The following is a 14,643-nucleotide window of genomic DNA, read 5'->3' on the forward strand; positions in this document are numbered from 1 at the left end:
AGCATGCCAGCTCCCCATCAGCAGTCAGAATGTCTGTAGTAAATCCAATCATGAAGGTTAAAATAACATAAATGACTTAAAAATAGAACAATGGCACTCCTAATGACTCAGTTGGTAAGTGAAATAAATAGTGAGAACTGAGCAATTCGGACCAGCAAGATGCTAGTTTTGATCCGTGGTCCATGATGTGTTGGTTCATCGCATACAGGGGCTAGTTGTGGTGCTACAATTGGTCTCAGTGTTACCACAGAATGAAAGAATGGTTACAGCACAGAAGGCGGCTTTTTGGCCAGTTCCGTCTACACTGACTCTAAGAGTTACTCAGCTAGTCCCATTCCCCTGTCTTTGCCCCATAGCCCTGCAATTTTTTTCTCTTCAGATAATTATCCCATTCCCCATTGAAAGCCATGATTGAATCTGCCTCCACCCTCAGGCAGTGCATTCCTGATCCTAACCACTAAAAATATTTCTCCTCATGTCACCTATGGTTCTTTTGCCAATTATCTTAAATCAGTGTGGCCTATGGTTCTCAACCCTCCCATCAAAGCCTTCTGCCAGACCTCTCATGATTTTGAACACCTCTATCAAATCTCCTCAGAACCTTCTCTTCTCTAAGGAGAACATCTCCAATCTCTCCATGTCCCTCATTCCTGTCTTGGCTATGATGAGATAAACCTGCCAGGACTCCCACGTGACCTATTCTTAATCCTGCTGGAACACTGTTCACATTTGTGCTGGCCTCTGTAGTGAAACATCTGAGCAAATTATTGTCTGGATGGTGTATTAGAGGGCATGCAGACATCATTTCCCAATCAGAGGTCAGCATTCTCAGGAGAATAGGGGAGAAATGACTGGCCGAGGGCTAAGACCTTGCAGTTTACCTGTACGGTAGTATGGTCACCAAACAGACTCTCCTCAAACTACCACAAAATACCAGCCCGTTGATCTGTGCTCTTTATATCATGGAACCTACTATTCACCTACTCAATTCCATAGACCCAACACACAATCCACTCCCAGCCAGCAGAACATTCTTTATCACTATATACTTTCTGAAAATGATGGTGTCAGTATCTGCAGGAAACTCCCTGCGATTTCACAGCTTCCACATTTTATGGCCAGTGATAAAGCATATGGGAGGTCTTCTGGAGGAGTGGGTAGGGTCCCTGCCTTGGAGCCAGAAGCTCCCCGGGTTCGAGTCCCATTCCAGGACTTGATGGCCAAGGAAGGTGTGTTTGTAACGCAGCCAAACAGGTTGTGTATCAACCTGCAATTCCTTCCAACATACACCAATGGCAGGCAGTAATAGTGGGAGAGATTCCTGGTCATCCATGTATTGGAAAGAAAATTGGATCCTTTACCATCACTATTTGTAGCTCAGCACTACAACGTGCAGGTAAAAATGCATGTTGCCACAGCAACTCAGACTCATTTGGCTTGCCATCAGACTTGGCATTCGATCCCCATTTCGGCTGGGGTGGATTCAGGACCGGACTCCTTGCTCTACCTGTGGTGGAAAACGTGGTGCTGTGGGACGGACCTGCCTTCGGGCAGAGAACTGAAGAAGTTGATAAAGCACATCTGAGTCAAGTCTTTCTGTGGTATTTTGCTAAGGTTTGCCAGTGACTTTTCCACATTTCCAGATGATTTACTGCTTTAGAGCTGCATTGTTTGATATCACTTTTAAATTTATGTCAATGTAATGGGAAGTAGTACAAAGATAGGGCTGAAAATGTTTATAGTGTCAGACAACTGAAGCTTGTCAGCTTAACTGTGGAGCAAGCAACTGCAGTAAAAACTGGCTGACCATTAACTGAAATGCTCAAGTCTCACCAAACAGATTGAGCATTTTAAAGGAATTTACTAAACCATTAGATGCAGATCAGCTGGCTGACATTGTGAAACTGGATATTCTAAAGTCCTTTAACAAGGTGCCATGCAACAGGCTACTTTAAAAGACAGAGTCATGTGTGATCAGGAGGCAGATACTGGATTGCATAAGGAACTGGTTGCAACCTCAGACCCTTGAACAGAAGCTTGATGTTGCTGGCAGTGGCTTTGTGTGGGGACCTTATACCACGTAACAACTATTGGTATCAGAACCATTGCTCTTCCCCATCTTTATCAATGATTGGAATAAAGGCGGCATGGGGACCAATGCACAAAGTGGTGGATAATACAAAAATTTAAGCGGGTGATAAGACCTTGAATGCTAAAACTAAATTACAAGTAGATCTAGATTCACTGGGACAATGGACTTGTGTGTGGCAGATGTGATTGAATATAGATAAATATAGTGTTATTCACATGGGTACAGCTGATGCCAAACATTTGTACACTCCCTGCCAACAGCTGCAACACTCAAACTCTCAAATATAATCCTAGCTAACACTGCAGTGCATTACTGAGGGTCTGCTACACTGTTACTTGTGCTGTTGCACAGGAGAAATGTTAAACCATGGGCCTGTCTGACTGTTCATTTGGATATTAAATTCTCACTATTCAAAAAAGAACAGGGAGTTTGATTTTCATGCTGACTGACCAAGAATGAATGGTCATCAGTGTGTCCTGGCGCAACATTTAACCCTAAACCAACACAAAGAACCAGATTAACTGGTCAATTATCTTATTACTGTTTGAGTGATATTGTGTGTGTAAAACAATTGCTGAGTTTGATTAGATATCAACATTCACTGCACTCCAGAAAGTGTTTAATTGTATGTGAAGCATTTTGTTTCTGGGAACTGTGATAAAATGTTATGTAATTCGAGTCTTTCCAAATATGGCTGAATATTACTTATTGCCAACATTACACTAAATTCTACATACATCTTCTGTTTTGTGAAGTCAGGAATATTGCAAAATACATTGGAGAATATTGTAGCCATTGCTGCAATGTTGGTTATCGCAGCAAGACATGATACAAAGATATTTATAAGGATAGATAATTCTTGAGTATTGCTGAAAAAAGAGATTTTTTTGTCAAAGCTTTTCGTCTTGCACTCATCAGGACAATTCGCAAGAAAATACCAATGTCAGGGGAAACAACATATTTATACTGTATGAGGTGAGAGTATTGGTCGATTGACAAGTGGACTCTGAATGGTAGAGGCGTTACCATGGAGAATGCACCGGTTAATGGTGACGGACAATTAACTGCAAATCATTATTTGAAATTTAAACCAGGCAGCTTGACCCTGATTGGTCAAGACATTGCCCTGGGGAATGAACCAGTGAATGGCTGTCACTTATTTCAGTTAGCTGAAACAGGTACAATGTATGTACATGTTCTTTCTGTCTGCAAAGAACAGGGTCCTGAGTATTCATGTATGTAGCTTCCAGTACACGCAAATGTGCCACACTGCAAGCCCAACTGACAATCTTAAATTGGTTATCAGCATAATTCTTAGCACACTAAGGATTATTTAGCAAATGTTGTCCAATCGCAAAATCACATCTAATGTTGTACACTGTGTTTTGAGTTTTGCAAGCATGGGTTACGGTCCGTACTTTGCCTGTTGTGAACAGCAGGAGGCACATGCTGTTTGATACGTACTTTGGTACGTACTGCCAACATACCTAGCACCACATTGGCACTGAGAATTATACTCACAACCAATTTAAGATTGTCAGTTGGGCTTGCAGTGTGGCGTATTTGCCTATACTGGCAGCTACATATATTAATACAGGGCCCTGTTCTTTGCAAACAGAAAGAACATGTACACACATTGTGCTTGTTTCAGCTAAACAAAATAAGTGACAGCCATTCGCTGGTTCATTCCCCAGGAAAATGTCTTGACCAATCAGAGCCTGGTTTAAATTTCAAATAATGCTTGGCAGTTAATTGTCAGTCACCATCACCTGTGCATTCTCCATGGTAATGCCTCAACTATTCAACTGCCAACCAATCAGCACTCTCTTCTCATAAAGTATAAATATGTATTTCCCCTGACACTGGTATGTTCTTGGTGATGAGTGTAAGACGAAAAGCTTCAACAAAATGTCTCTTTGTCAGCAATACTCAAGTTCTGTGCTACCAAACGACTATAGGTAATCCTAGTGTTTAAGATTTTTAAAAAATCATCATTGCTTTTGGGTATTGCTGAAAAAAGAGGCATGCGGTTGAAGCTTTTCCTCTTGCACTCATCAGGACAGAATCACAAGAATACCAAATCTCAAAGGGAGCAACAATTTATACTGCATGAGAAAAGGGTGTTGATTGATTATTATTTTTATTTGGCAATATCTCAGGCTGTTTGCATTCCACGCTCACCTGTTTGTAGAGGAAGGATCTGCTCCTGAAGGTCAGCTCCCAGAATTCCAGGTGGCTAAGATCAATTGAGACAAAAAGGTTGTCAGTTTTCAACTCAGGATACAAGTAAGCAATATTCTCTGAACTTATAACTCTTGATAAATGTACTTAAAACAAGTTTAGCAATTTGATGTCCACATCCTGCTTGGATAATTGGCGCCTTTCTTTTTTGTGAATGTTTTTTCAATCTCTTTGGCCTGCAATATTGCCATCTTGAAATTAGGGCTCCAATAACCTGTGTTAAGCTCCAATAGCTGTTTGGCAATAAAGATCGAGACCATGACAGACTTCTTCAAACAGAGTTTTATTTTTATTGCGTAAAATTCTACAGAGAGAACTTGCCTCACCTGTTTTCCCTTTTATAATCTTTATAATGATCAACCTAAAAGGAATTGGTGTACTTGGTGACTGCTTTTGTGCCTTCAGAGACAGTGTGTTTGGCCAGTTCCCCTGGCAGCATGATCTCTCTGGCTGAAATGGTGTGGTGCTTGTTGTAGTGAATGAGGTGCTAAGCCTCGGAGGCGATGCGCTTGAAAATATCAACAACGAAGGAATTCATAACACTCATGGCCTTGGATGAGATCCTGGTGAAAGGGTGGAGCTGGGTCAGCACCCTGTATACATAAGTGGAATAGCTCTGCTTGCGAGATTTTCTCCACTTCTTGGGGACTTCTTGGTGAATATAGTCAGTGACTGCTTCAATGCCTTGCGCCCTTAGCCGCAGCCGCCACCTCAGGCATAACAGTCGATTTGGACCAAATCAAGTCAATTATACATCCAAATGGTTACTTAGGTTGTTAACTGATAATTAGCAATTGAATGCCTTGTGAGTTAACTGTCTCCTTCCCCAACAACCCGGGCAATCCCAGTGGAAGACACCACCGCTTCAGGCGGCTTGATTAAAATTGAATTTACTGAAGAAGCCAGGATTGGAGGAGCACAGAGATCTTGAAGAATTGTGGGGCTGGAAGAGGATACATAGATAGGGAGGGGCGAGGCCATGGACAGATTTAAAAACAAGGACAAAAAATTTTAAATTGAAGCATTGCTGGGCCAGCGTTTACATCAATCCTCAAACTGAAAACAAACTGAAATGAGTAAAAGATAATTTTGTTTAAAATGGTCTTAAATCCCTTTTATCCTGATGTTACTTACTTACAAATGATCAGGAGCGATTGTTAAAATAATTACCTCCCTCAGTACTCTATTTTCTTTTGAAATTTTAATTTATGTATTGATGTTCCACCGTAGAACACCTTCGGAATCAATGCTCTGAAAGAACTAAGAAAAAAATCAGCTGGATGAGTTCTTGACTCTCTGACGTATGATGTTGGAAAATGGTCAGTATGGTCACCTTGGGAGTTCAGAGAGAAACTTTCGGAACTTTTTCTCTTCCTGAATTGGCCGTGAGTTTTTAAAATATTTTTTCATCGCTTGGTGGAGATTTTGTGGCTGGGTAACATCGGGCATTATGATGCTGAGCTGTAACATTACTGTATGGGACAGGCTTGATCAACCAGCTGACCTTTTCCTGTTATGTTGGTATGTAACACAGTGCGGTTTTGTGATTCTCCTCATTGTGGCTTCACATTCCTGGCTGGAGGAGGGGATAGAAAGCTGTTGGCCTCTCCTTCCCAACCAGGCCACACACACTGTGCTTCATAACCATCAACTGAAGTTAGTTTCGCACCTTAGAAAGGTTCAAAACCTAATGCAGGGCTGGATAGGGAGATCGTGGCTGGAGATCTCATCGTGGTTTCTTTGTTTTTAATGCACGTTTACTGAAAACCTCATTCCTTGATCTCCACATCATAAGACAAAAGAAACTTAAAATTAGCTTGGTAAGCTTCTCACAGAAGTTTCCTAATAGTCAGTAGTATTCAGACTCACAACTGAATGGGTGGTAGGTTCATGCGGAGCGCTAGGCCTCAGGTGACTGACTGACATCCCAACCGGTGAATAGTTTGTGACACAGTGATGTGAGAAGGGGGGAAAAAGAATGGCTTAAAACTAACAAGTGCTAAATACAGATAAACCAGAATGTTCCAGGTTTTGTTGCTGGCCTGTATTGAGTCAACCGATCTTAGCCATAATGAAGCAGCAATTCAGCCTGAGGTTACAAGTTCGGCCTGGCTCATCAGTCACTCCAGGTGGAAAGTATTAGCAGGTGGATGCCAAGTGAGGACAGGGTGCACTTGGAAATAATGCACTCTCCAGCTGAATAGTCCAGTGGCATTCGCAGGCTCATGCATCTGAAATAGGGACTTGGGTGATTCAGTACCCACGGAAATGTACCCAAAATGATTTAGGGTCTTCAGGAGATGAGGGCGCAGAAACCTTTAAACAAACTGACTACCATGATCAGATTTGGAACAGAAGACAGAAGAAATGATTTGATTCTACAGGCGCTTGTACTAACTAGCAAGTCTGCTTCATGGATGGGTTAAGCTGTGGGAGAGCATATACCCAGACAAAGAGTGGTCATGTTTCTGGGCCTGTGCATTTTGTTCTAAATCCAAAAAACATTCACAACTGCACATGTACAACATTGGCTTTTTGTTCTGTATCAATTATGTCAAGAGCTCATTTCTTGCCACACAGGGTCTGGCAGAGTGTGCCATAACCACTGAGAACAGCAGAATATATCCCAGACAACTTAAACTATTAGAAAGGGAGTCAGATCATGGGCTGGTCCAAGCAGCTGGCTTTGAAATACTGTACGGGGTTTGAGGCTAGAGGAGGAGGGACAGTTGTACAGCCAGTGGACTAACAGGAGCATTTAGTGCCTCCTCCTTCAATTTCAAGGACGGTGCAATCACGCCTGGTGACTGCGGAAAATGAGCTGCATGAGAAATGCATCATTTCTATTCCCCTTTCAAAATGTGGACAGAAACCTGTGCGTGCACAGTGTAGTTTCTAACCCACACAAACACAGCATTTGTCCCTCACATGTGAACCACGTAGAAAGAAAGTTGAGTAAAATGCTATATTTTACTATGCCCAAAACTGAATGGGGAGCAGGTACTGGCTGGGCCAGGCAGGAGGCGTTCAGAGGCAGATCGCTATGCTTGGCCTCTCTAGTGAGGAAAATTCACAGAAAACCCCAAACAGCAGATTAATAATTTAAAGCTTCTAAATTTTGATTGGAAAGACAATATTGTAAAATTTCGAGTTTCTGGTTTACGGCTTTTATTTTTGAAAAAAGAGAAGTAATTTCTGAGCACAAGATTCTAAAATCGCAGAGTTCGGCTGAAAGGCCAAACCCTTAGTAACACGCATAACATACAAAGCAAACACTGCGCTGGCAGGTTTGAACTGGGCAGCTGTGATCTGGGGGAGCTGAGTGAAATCTGTAAAAGATGTCAAAGACAGGGAGGGCTTTTTCTTGAGATGCTGCCTTAGTTTCTGCAATCAATTGTATTCCACAGGAGACTGCTGCAGAGGAAACTGCTTCTCCCCAAGGAGCCAAAATGCTGCTTATTTGCTGTTAGCAACTTTTGTGCGTCAGACTTAGAGGCATTGCTTCCTGTCCCCACAAACTATGCACGTCTTATCAGGCTTCTTATGCCTAGCCAAGGTGATTAGCTCTCTGCTAAAAGGCCAAACAGTGCATGGAATGGGAGACAAGTGTCAGCGTCTGTTTCTTAGTTGAACAAAATACCATTTTTCTCACGAGCTTTATAGAGGAAAAAAATCTGCATTCCTTCCAGAAAACAAAATACAGCATTTAAAATAAATATATTTCCCACTGTTCAGCCTTAATTCTGATTATAATGAAGGCAATAAAATAGAATTCTGCAGCTCCCTCTGTTGTTACCTGTACTGTCCTATGAGGTCAGAAGGACCATGGCCAGGATTTTACGGCCCCACCTTAAAAAAAAAAATCCACCCCTGGCGGATGCGGTGAGCCATTTAAATCTCCATACAGTCCGGCAGGACCGTAATATCCCACCAGGTTGGGGGGGGTTGCTGTAAAGTGCTGGCCCATATTCTAGATCAGTCAGAATCATACCTGAGGCAGGGATGGGCCATTGGCCCCGGGGTTTTGCTGTGGATGAAAACATTCAGTCAGCCACAAGTAACATCCCCCAGTCGGAATATGCCCATATAGAGGAAGGCAGGTTGGCAACAATGCCAACCCATGATGGAATAACACACCACAAATCCTCACACAAGAAGACCAGTGACTCAAGGGAGGGTACTGGAAATGAGTTACATACCAGGAAATTCTGTGACGATTCCCGCCTGCTGCTTTGGTCTCCTCATCACCCTGCCCCCAAATTGTGAGTGTTCTGTTCCTGTAAGAGTGCAACAGATGTGCCCACCCCTCCTTGCTGCCAGAGTGGCATTTCGCTGTCTGGGCATTGGCAGTGGCCCTGGCCATAATCAGGTTAAAGAATTAAGTTTTGAAAAGAATTTTCTCTGCAGAAAGCCAGCTTTAGGAAGTTATTTAATCAATTAGAGAGGGATTATCTTCTTTGTAACATACTCACACCTAACTATTTCCCAGTGTGCAATGGACTAGTATTGGTTCAAGATTGTTGCTGGAACCTTTAATGTTTCAAATTTGCATTAGCGCCTTGACTTTAGATTTCAATGCAGAGTGTCTCAGTGTTTCACAGCCAATGCCTTTTCTTCTGGGATCAGTCACTGTTGTTATGTGAGTAACTGCAGCAGCTGATGTGTGCACAGCAAGGTGCCACAAACAGAAAATGTGCTGAATGCCTAGCCAATCTGTTTGTGATTGTATTGGTTCAAGGAGAACTGTTGACCAGGAAACAGGGAAAACCTCTTGCTCTCATTGGTAAAGTGCAACAACTTCCTTTATGGGCACCTGAAAAGGCAGGTGGGGCTTAATATGATGCATCATTCTAAAGACTAAACCTCTGAAATTAAAGCATTGCCTCAGCACTCCAGTGTTGTCCCAGCCTAACTTCTCTGCTCAAGTCCAACAGTGGGGACTTCTGACCACCACATGTCTCAAAGCACTATATAGCCAACAAAGTACTTTTGAAGTGTAGTCACTGTTGTAATGTAGGAAACATAGCAAGCTCAATTTTTTTGTGAGGTTGATTGAGGGATAAATATTGGCCAGGACATTATGGAGGTGGGGGGGCGGGGAGAGAGAGAGAGAGAGTTGGGGGGGGCTGCGGGGTAGGTGGAGGGGGGACAACTACCCCACTCTGCTTCCAAATAGTGACATGGGATCTTTTACATCCATCCGAGCAGGCAGCAGAGTGTCAGCCTTTATTGCTGTCCTGTCAAAATTACACCGCATTTGCTGAATTTGGCATAACAGCAGTGTAAAGGAGTTACACCGACATAGATGTGGCAAGGTTAAATTCACAGTCTGTATTCAAAGGGGTGTTGATGAGCATCCAAAACTAGACTCATTACTTGGATGCTGGGAAGAAAAGTCTATTCCTCAGATGGACTATCTCAGGTAGATCCCATTTTGCTCTTGTCACTTACTCTGGTTTCCCCTTTGAAGTAAGTCTGTGGTGAGTTACCTATCACCTGTGACCAATTTATTTTTAACTAACATTTTTCCTGTGCTGGCAGCCATTATATTTTCCCCCTGGGCTTCGAAGCTAATGCCACTGAAATTAATTATACTTACAATCTTGAAGTCTAGTTTGATTGAGAAAACATAATATTCTCTCGGATTTGCAATATCTTCCACCTGCTCTCAAAGCTTTCTTCCTCCTTTAAATGAGTGATTGTAGCTTTGTTTACTCAAGACAGTACAGCACCGGCAATCTAACCAACTCCACCTCTGCAAATCGTTTTGAAAGATAAACAAACATGCTGTAGAAATTGTAACAGCCAAATTGAGCCTATTTTAAAATAAATAAAACTCTTCTGCCTGTGCTCCGGGTGTGTAGTTCCCTGGCAGTATGGCCTGATATTGTGGTAATGTCCTCTCGGGAGCTCTAGTCCACTACTGTGTGACCAGTGGGAAAACTCTCTTTAGTTTGCTTCTATTGCTGGCCCATCACTTTTGCTAATACAAGTACAGTATTTTCTGCACTCGTGGCATCAATCGGTATCAAGAGAATTAACCCTGTAATTAGAATATCTGTTACTGGATGTTAAAATGGAATCATAACAGGAACAGAGATTGGTGCTTATTTCGGTACCAGTGAAATCACTGATGCAAGAGACAAAGGGGCAGCATACGTAGGAAATGGGAGTGCAAAGTTCTCCTAATATGGGAGCCAACTTTCTCTGGGTTTTGCCCTCCTTCATCCATACATTTCTTTCCTCTCCTGAACTCATTAAATCGTGCTTTGATGAGGGCCAGTCGCCCTCTCTCTTGCCCAAATTTACCTGTGAAATTCAATAGCAGATTTCAAGGATTGTGGCAGTCTCAGCTGAGCTTGATCTCATTGTCCCCAATACCAACACAACAATATGGATCGCTGCAAAGCCATTAGCTAACTATGCTAATTTCCGTTGTTCTCCAGCTCAAGCATGTTGTGTATAATTAGGCTCCTGCTACAGATGTCCAGTTAAATAATGTCCTTTCTACAGGCTTCATCGGGAGAAAATCCTGCCCCAATCACTGTACTAAATCCACAAATTCACACATCATGCCTTCAAGGATCACAATGCCATTTAGCGATGTGAATGCCAAATGAGAAATAAACAATTTTTTGCTTACTCAAGGTTCAGCCTCACTGATGCACCATGTGTTTATTCTGTCAGTGATGTGTAAAACTGCATTAGAAGCTTTTCTGACAGCTGTCACAATAAAAGGGAAGAAAGACTCAAAAAAAAGGATTGAAGAGCATTGAATGGTCATTTTTAAAGGAGCTTTAAGTTTACCAATCCAAATTATTTTTCCATACCTGTTTATATATACAAACACACAGATACACACATGCGCATTACGACAACTTGCCAAAGCTCCTTCAACAGCACCTCCCAAATCTGTAACCTTTACCATATCAAAGGACAAGGGCAGCAACCACAGGGGAACACTGCCACCTCCAAGCTCCAATCCCACCCCCAAAAGTTACACATCATCCTGACATCCGCGTCACTGGGTCAAAATCCTGGAACTCCTTCCCTAATGACACTGTGCGTGAAGCTATATAACGTGGACTGCAGCGGCTCAAGAAGGCGGCTCACTATCACCTTCACAAGGGCAATTAGGGATGGGGACTAAATGCTGGCCTAACCAATGAAACCCACATCCCACGAACAAATAAAAACACACCCATGCTCACACAATATGTGTTAAAAGTATTACTTTCTCAGAAGTTGAAGTATGCCATTAAATCATAACAAATTAAAAACTGAACAGCTCTGAGCTAGGTGTAATTATAGAAACTTTAGACTTTTCATCAATGATTCCTACAATTAAGATATGCTACAATTTCTAACTCCACCACTCAGCTATTTCCAACATTCTAAATTAATCTATTATGTTATCTCTGAAAAAGAGACTCCAAATTGTTAGTTTGCCTGTCAGTCGAACAATGTTCTGATGTGCTGCATACACGTAACTGACCCCTCTTTTCATTTTGAGATTGCAAAACAATTCCACCTTCTAGTCTTAAAGGCTGGGACACCTGCATTATATGCTGTAATGTTTCTGTTCTGGTAAAATAATACCTTTGGCTTACCATGCGAGGTTCACTGGTGTATAGAGTACTCAACATGTACTCTATGAGGGTACTCTTCACATAAAGAACCTGAATTACTTCAGTGACTAATCCACACAATCTAGATGCTTCCAGTGTCTACAAAATAACAGTGTCTAAACCTGCCTTGGTGGTTAAGTAATTTCCAACATTTTGAGGGAGTGAAAGACACCTCCAGCCTCTTGTGGGTAATGCCTTTGGTGAATGTTTTAGAACGACTAGTCAATCATACACTGAAGTCCCAAAATGAAGTTCTCAAATCAAAACTAGTTTCACTGCCTTTCAGATAATCACCAGCAATTAACCCTCTAGCATCCTCAATTTTCTACACATTAATGCACTTTGTGTGCAAATTACAATAGTTTGACAGAATAAAGAGTATTATGATTATTAGATAATAACTTAATTTAGCCATCAGAAACTGTGAAAACAAGATGCCCTCAACATTCCGGAATGTGAAAAATTCAGCGTGCTTCCACTCCCCATCATTACCTAGTAACTCCCATAAGGAAGTGGTGTGTGTGGATATTTTAGGGATGCTGGATTTAAGCAGTTCCCTCTTTCTCCCCCTAACAGTGTAATAAACCTGCTGACACACTCTGTCTGGACTAACAGAGGAAGCCAGCCACATGGATGAGGCCAGGGTCCATGGAAACCACCAGGAGCAAGATCTTCAGGTGAAAGGTGAAGGTGAAGGTGGGGGGTGGGGAGAAGCAAAGAGAAATTGTGGTACTGGTGGAGGTTTGGGATCAGTTGGTGCACCTGATGAGACTAAGAGAGTGGGGGAAGGGGAACAAAACCTGGAAAAATAATATGGTACACAGACTCATTGAGCTAAAAAACATTCCATTTAATTGCTGCCTTTTAACTCACTGCCAACATTTAATGGAGTGCAACAGATGCCTAGGACAGATGATTGCCATTAGTGCAAAAACAACAGGAATTGATGCCATTAAATAAACCACAAGACATGGTGCAAAGCAGAGATTGAGCTAAGTGCTGGGCTCTGCACTTTGCTACCCTAATGCAGTTCACAATGTGAGAGTAAATGGCGATGAATTTATCAAAGCTTTATGCAGAACCTTACAAACTGAAAATGGCAGTCAACCTGTGCTCACATTATCACTGGAAACCATCCAGTTGTGTGTCTAACTGGAGGTGCTCCCTCAGTCATTGTTGCTTTGTGTGTAAAAATGTGTGTCTTTTATATATGTACACACAAACAGTATACTTTTTGGTATTCATTCTTGGGTTGTAGATAGTCCTGGCTAGGCCAGCATTTATTGTCCATCTCTTGTTGCCCTCGAGACGTTGGGGGTGAGCAGCCTCCTTGAACTATTGCATCATTGTGAAGATTCTGCCATTGTACTGTTTGGTAGGGAGTTCCGAGTAGTGAGCTGTTTCGCCACTTTCAAAGATAAGGAGGTTTCCTTGTATAAGCATAGGATAGAAACAATAGCTGAAGGAACTTAAAAAAATGTTACCTGTTTATTTACGTAAATATCAGGGCAAGTGAAAGCACCCCTGAGGACAGAGAGAGCTGGGAATCACCCGTGAGAGTAATCTGGAGCGCACACAGCAAAAATATTTAGTTTAAAGAGGATAGCAGGAGCCAAAAATATAATAGGAGCTTAGCAATTTATTTTATTCCAGATGGACAAGCCAAGATAGACTGAATGGCCTCCCGCAATGATCTTGTAAATTAAACCTTCATTAACAGATACTTTCCTTAAGTAGAAATCTTTCCTTTTAAACTTGAATAAAGGTTACTGATTTAAATAAACTTGTCCATTAAATTCTAGATGATCTGGTGATCTAGATGATCATCATCAGTTAGGCATGACTATTTATGAGATGTACATACCATGTTCGTGCATGCGTACATGAAATATATATTTGTTATGTTATAATATATGTTAAAATTTGGCATTCGTCTATCTCGGGAGACGATGGACTGTGCCCAGCATATCTGTCACTTTTTGGATTGAACATTGACTGTTGTGGCTGTAGAGGCTGATATGCGAGTGGCTGCTCTTTCTGCAGCTGACACAGAGGAAAAGCATTGACCCATGGTCAACCGATATTTTTCTTTCCTGTGGGTTTTCTTTTCTGCCATCGGTCATTTGTTTTGTCCTCAGCTTTTTCCATACCCTTCCTGACTGCATGTCTCCAGGCCCTCCGGTAAGCAGTGAGGACTTCCCATGCATCAACTCCGATCCTGGTCAACTTGAAGTCTCGCTTATAGATATCCTTGTATCCCAGACATGAGCGACCTGTTGGTCTCATGTTGATAGCAATCCTTGCCATAGAGCATGTCTTTGGGGATACGGCCGTCATCCATTTGGCTCACATGACCCAGCCAATGGAGTCGCTGCTGACTTAAGAGGGCAAACATGCTGGAGATCCCTGCACACAGTGAACTTCCATGTTAAGCACTCTGTCTTACCAGGGGATGGCCAATATTCGTCTGAGGTAGTGGAAGTGGAAGCTGTTCCCCTGCTTTTCTTGGCTTGCATAAGTTGTCCATGCCTTGCTCCTCCGGTTGCTGTGATATGTCCAGCATGCTAGCATAGTGGGTGGTGCATAGTGGCTATTCTGCTCGTCACCTCTTGCTTTCAGCTCTCACTGCCTGCTAGCAGTACAACTATTGTGAAAAGAGAGCTGAGTGCTTAAGCCTCTCCT

General features: G+C 42.3%; 1 protein-coding gene across 4 annotated transcripts in view; it reads right to left on the reverse strand.

Moving 5' to 3' along the window:
• The window catches only part of pusl1 (pseudouridine synthase like 1), a 104,728-nt gene that overhangs the window by 8,217 nt on the left and 81,868 nt on the right, over positions 1–14,643 (reverse strand). For all 4 annotated transcript variants that reach the window (XM_041206630.1, XM_041206634.1, XM_041206632.1 and 1 more), the window contains one exon: positions 4,274–4,328. In XM_041206630.1, coding sequence (XP_041062564.1) covers positions 4,274–4,328 — 55 coding nt within the window. The remainder of the gene's footprint in view (positions 1–4,273; positions 4,329–14,643) is intronic.

Source organism: Carcharodon carcharias, chromosome 15, assembly GCF_017639515.1.
Source record: "Carcharodon carcharias isolate sCarCar2 chromosome 15, sCarCar2.pri, whole genome shotgun sequence".
In the NCBI taxonomy this organism is placed as follows: Eukaryota; Metazoa; Chordata; class Chondrichthyes; order Lamniformes; family Lamnidae; genus Carcharodon; species Carcharodon carcharias.